This window comes from Octopus bimaculoides, chromosome 30 (assembly GCF_001194135.2).
Source record: "Octopus bimaculoides isolate UCB-OBI-ISO-001 chromosome 30, ASM119413v2, whole genome shotgun sequence".
Classification (NCBI taxonomy): domain Eukaryota; kingdom Metazoa; phylum Mollusca; class Cephalopoda; order Octopoda; family Octopodidae; genus Octopus; species Octopus bimaculoides.
This window is the reverse complement of record NC_069010.1, coordinates 1,721,059-1,725,848: the sequence shown is the minus strand read 5'-3', so window position 1 is coordinate 1,725,848 and position 4,790 is coordinate 1,721,059. Positions and strand designations below refer to the sequence as shown.

Genomic DNA, 4,790 nt, shown 5'->3' with positions numbered 1-4,790 from the left:
GAAAGTGGCTGTTGCCAGTACCGCCTGACTGGCCTTCGTGCTGGTGGCATGTAAAAGCACCCACTACACTCTCAGAGTGGTTGGCGTTAGGAAGGGCATCCAGCTGTAGAAACTCTGCCAAATCAGATTGGAGCCTGGTGTTGCCATCCGGTTTCACCAGTCCTCAGTCAAATCGTTCAACCCATGCTAGCATGGAAAGCGGACGTTAAACGATGATGATGATGTATTTCAGGATGTGCAATTTGCGCACCTGTGTAATTTATGCAGGTGATTTTCAGGATAAAAATTGTTAAAAAAAGCTTCTACTTGTATAAAATTCGCACCCAAAAGTTTTCAGAGGGAAAAAGGTTTTCAATTTAGCTGGATTTCGCATAATTTCACTTACTTATGAATAGATTTTATCAAATTTTCATTAAATAGAAATAATTTGTTTAAGAGGTGTTACATTGAAAGCTATTAAATTACAAAGTGTTTGCGTTGCTTATAATAAACATTATTTTACATTGCCCACAAGAAATTGTTTACAAGAGAATTCTCTGAGAACAGGATGAGATAGAGTTCTTTGTTACAGAACAGACAAGAAGATTTACCTTTCTCATATGGAAAGGATCTAGATAGACTATTCCATTCCAAATATATTCTCATCCTGTTCTCAGAGAATTCTCTTGCAAACATGTTTACCATTGCAAACATTGGCAAAAACATACCTTTAGTTCCTATTAGTAATTTCTATCAATCTATAAAATTTGACCCTTAACTGTCTTCTTACATCTCATTTCCATGCCTTTAAGCTTTATTCCCATTCATCTATCGCACTATTTTCTTCACTCTTGGTTCTCTGCTAATTTCTTTCTTTCTCCTCCTCTTTCTCTAAATTGCATTTGACATTAAATCTATTAACGTTTTTTTTAAAAATAGCTTGCCAGCATTCTCTTCATCATATACACAATCATCACATTCGGTTAAAATGGCTTATTGATGTGTTTTGCTTCTTCTTTTTTTTCCCTGATGAGAAGATCGCATTGCTTTACATCATTTTATTCCAGAGGGAATAATACCAATGTTTTCTTCGAAACATATGTCGGAAGTATAAAGATTTGAATAACACCTGCATTTAACTCCATTTCATTATTTATCTGTTATACAAAAACATTTCACTAAACCCTGGAATTTCTACCATAGAAAGCATTCTAAATGCTCTGAAATCATCAGAACATCCAGCAAGTTCAACAGACCATTGATTACAATCCCAGAAAGTCAATGAGGTCAACTGCAAAAGATCTCCATGTGTCAGAAGGAACAATCAGAAATGTCCACAAAGACATCAGATATAAGTCTTACATGATGAAGAAAAGTCAATTTGTCCAAAAAAGCATAAGAAAATCACTACATCAGATCTAAAAAGTTCTTCAACAAACTGAGAACTCCAGCAGAAGAAGATTTGATTTGGCTTTTCTCAGACGAGAAAAACTTCAACCAAGATCAAAAAGTTAACAGAAGAAATGACAGATGGTTATGTGCAGACCCTTCTGAAGTTCCAAGTGTTATGCATACAAAATTTTCTGCAACTGTCATGGTTTTAGGGGTTGTCAGCAATGAAGAACATGTGATGCCTCCTTACTTCTTTCCACAAGGCCTTAGAGTTAACTCAGCCACCTATATTGAGGTCCAGGAATCAGTTGTTGAGTCCTGGATAGACAGTGTACACAATGAAAGGCCATGTGTTTCAGCAAGACTCTGTGCCATCACACAAGGCTCAAGTTACACAGAAGGAATGGATGGCTGAAAATAACCCCTAACATTTGGCCTCCTAATTCCCCAAATCTCAATCCATTGGATTTTACATGAGGAGCGTTGTTAAGAAGTAGGTCAATGAACATGCCCATAACACCAAAGGTTCTTTGTTAGCTGCCTTAGTCAGAGTAATGTCCAAAATGAACCAGGACAACTTGGTTCAAGCGCATGTAGATGATTTAGATCTCACGTAGAAGCAGTTACTAAAGCTGAAGGTGGTCTTATTGAATAACATTAGAGAAATGAAGGTTTATTTTTATCCTCATAGCATTTTTTTGGCTGTGTGGTAAGTAGCTTGCTTACCAACCACACGGTTCCGGGTTCAGTCCCACTGCGTGGCACCTTGGGCAAGTGTCTTCTACTATAGCCTCTGGCCGACCAAAGCCTTGTGATTGAATTTGGTAGACAGAAACTGAAAGAAGCCCATCGTATATATATGTGTATATATATATATATATATATATATATATATATATATATATATATATGTATGTGTGTCTGTGTTTGTCCTTCCCACCATCGCTTGACAACCGATGCTGGTGTGTTTACGTCCCCGTAACTTAGCAGTTCGGCAAAAAGAGACCGATAGAATAAGTACTAGGCTTACAAAGAATAAGTCCTGGGATCGATTAGCTCGACTAAAAGCAGTGCTCCAGCATGGCCGCAGTCAAATGACTGAAACAAGTAAAAGAGAGTAAAAGAGTATATATCTTTTTCTACAAACATAAATCCGTCCTCAAATATCTTACACCCTGTATATACGTGTGTATGTGTGTGTATACATGTATATATACATATATACACACACACACATAAGTATGTATTGTATTACTTACAGTATAAGATGAAATAGTCTTCAACCAGTCATCATACAGGTTAAACAACACCATCTGAGGTTCAGTGGCCTTTAAGATCAGATCGCCAAACTTCTCAACCTGGAATATGTATGAATATAGAGAGATATACAGAAATATATATGTTCACATCATTTATATACAAATACGTATAGATATAACACTGTAACAAAAAAACATTTTTAAAAAATGGATATCTGCAAGTAATTGAAAACTCTCTCATATATATATATAAATATATATATATATATATATATATATATACACACATATATATGGATTAGAACAGTTTGATTCAAATCTGTTGGTACTCTTGAGTTTCAAGTGTGATGCTAGTCGTCAGCCATTTTGAATTTGGTCGATGGAAACTGAAAGAAGCCTGTGGTATATACGTGTGTATGTGCACATGTGTGTGATTGTGTGCGTGTCAGTGTTTTGCTTATGTCCTTGTAACCTAGCAGTTCAACAAATGAGGCCTATCGAATAAGAACCCAGGCTTTCAAAAACAAGTACTTGGGTTACTTTGTTTAGCAGCTAAAATTTTTCATGGCAGTGCTACAGCATGGCCGCTGTCTAATGACTGAAACAAGATAAGAGGTATACATACACCTACACATGCACACAAGACACACAAAAACAAACACATGCAGATATACGTGCAATGGGCTTCTTTCAGTTTCCCCTCTACCAAATCCACTCACAAGGCTTTGGTCAGCCCGAGGCTATAGTAGAAGACACTTTCCCAAGGTGCCACACAGTGGGACTGAGCCCGGAACCATGTGGTTGGTAAGCAAGCTACTTACCACACAGCCACTCCTACGCCTATATATATATATATATATATATATATATATATATATATATATATATGATAGGCTTCTTTCAGTTTCTGTCTACCAAATCCACTCACAAGGTTTTGGTCAGCCCGAGGCTATGGTAGAAGACACTTGCCCAAGGTGCCATGCAGTGTGTGTGATTCTGTGTGCATACATTTGTGTATGCATGTGCCTCTCAGTGTGTAGTTATAAAAAAAAGGGGTACATCTCCAATAGTGAATGCATGTGTGATGCAGAAGAATGAAGTCCGACTTACCTTTAGACAAGCTTGGAATGGTAACTGTAGCTCACTTCCTTTGATGACAATGTTAGGGAAATCAAGTAAATGGACCTGTCATTGGGATAACAAGAGGATAGGGGTTATAAATGGGTTAATGAGAGAGTAGTATGGGATAACAAGATGTTAGATGAGTTATCAAAAATATATAGTGAACATCAGACATATTGGGCTAGCATTAACAAGCTGTCATAGTGGGTTAACAAGAGGAAATATGGGCTAACTGGGTGTTCATTGGATGAATAAGAGACTGAGGGTTAACAAGAATATAAGTAGGTTATCTAAAATGTAGTGAATTAACATGAAATATACTGGGCTAACTTTAACAAGGTGACATATTGGGTTAACAAGAGGAAATATGGGTTAACTGGGTGTTTATTGAATAAGTGTCTGTAGGTTATCAAAAATCTAGTTAAATAACATGAGATAAATTCAGTTAAGGAAAATGGGTTAACAAGAATAGAGTGAATTATAACAGGTTAACAAGGTACTCAATGGGTTAATAAGAGAGTATATGGGTTAACAAAGATATAGTGGAGTAACAAATATAATGGGTTAACAAGAGTATGAGTAGGTTATCAACAATATAGTGAATCTACATGAGATATTCAAGAAGGAAAATGGGTTAACAAGAACAGAGTGAATTGTAAGTGAATGGTTAACAAGAATATAGGAAGTTATAAAGGTTATATGATTTAACAAGAGACAGATTGACTTAACATGGTGACCCAGTGGGTTAATAAGAGAATATATGGGTTGACAAAAATATAGTGGGTAACGAGTATAATGGGTTAACAAGCATATAGGGCTAAATGATTTAACAAGATATATATTGGTTAAACATGGTGACTCAGAGGGTTAACAGAAGAATATCAGAGATATATTGAAGTAACAAATAAAATGGGCTAACAAGAATATTGGGAATTATACGGGATATATGATTTAAGAGATATATTATTTTAACAAGGCAAGCTATAGGATGGAAATAATGATGTAATAGGAGTAACAAGGGACACAATGGGTTAACAA

At 36.1% G+C, this 4,790-nt stretch overlaps 1 protein-coding gene across 1 annotated transcript in view; it reads right to left on the bottom strand.

Moving 5' to 3' along the window:
• LOC106883575 (pre-mRNA-processing-splicing factor 8) overlaps window positions 1–4,790 on the bottom strand; it is an 86,626-nt gene that overhangs the window by 11,229 nt on the left and 70,607 nt on the right. The window contains exons 30-31 of the mRNA XM_052978062.1: window positions 3,741–3,815; window positions 2,631–2,729 (exon numbers count right to left, since the gene is read on the bottom strand). Of these exons, the coding sequence (XP_052834022.1) occupies window positions 2,631–2,729; window positions 3,741–3,815 (174 nt within the window). The remainder of the gene's footprint in view (window positions 1–2,630; window positions 2,730–3,740; window positions 3,816–4,790) is intronic.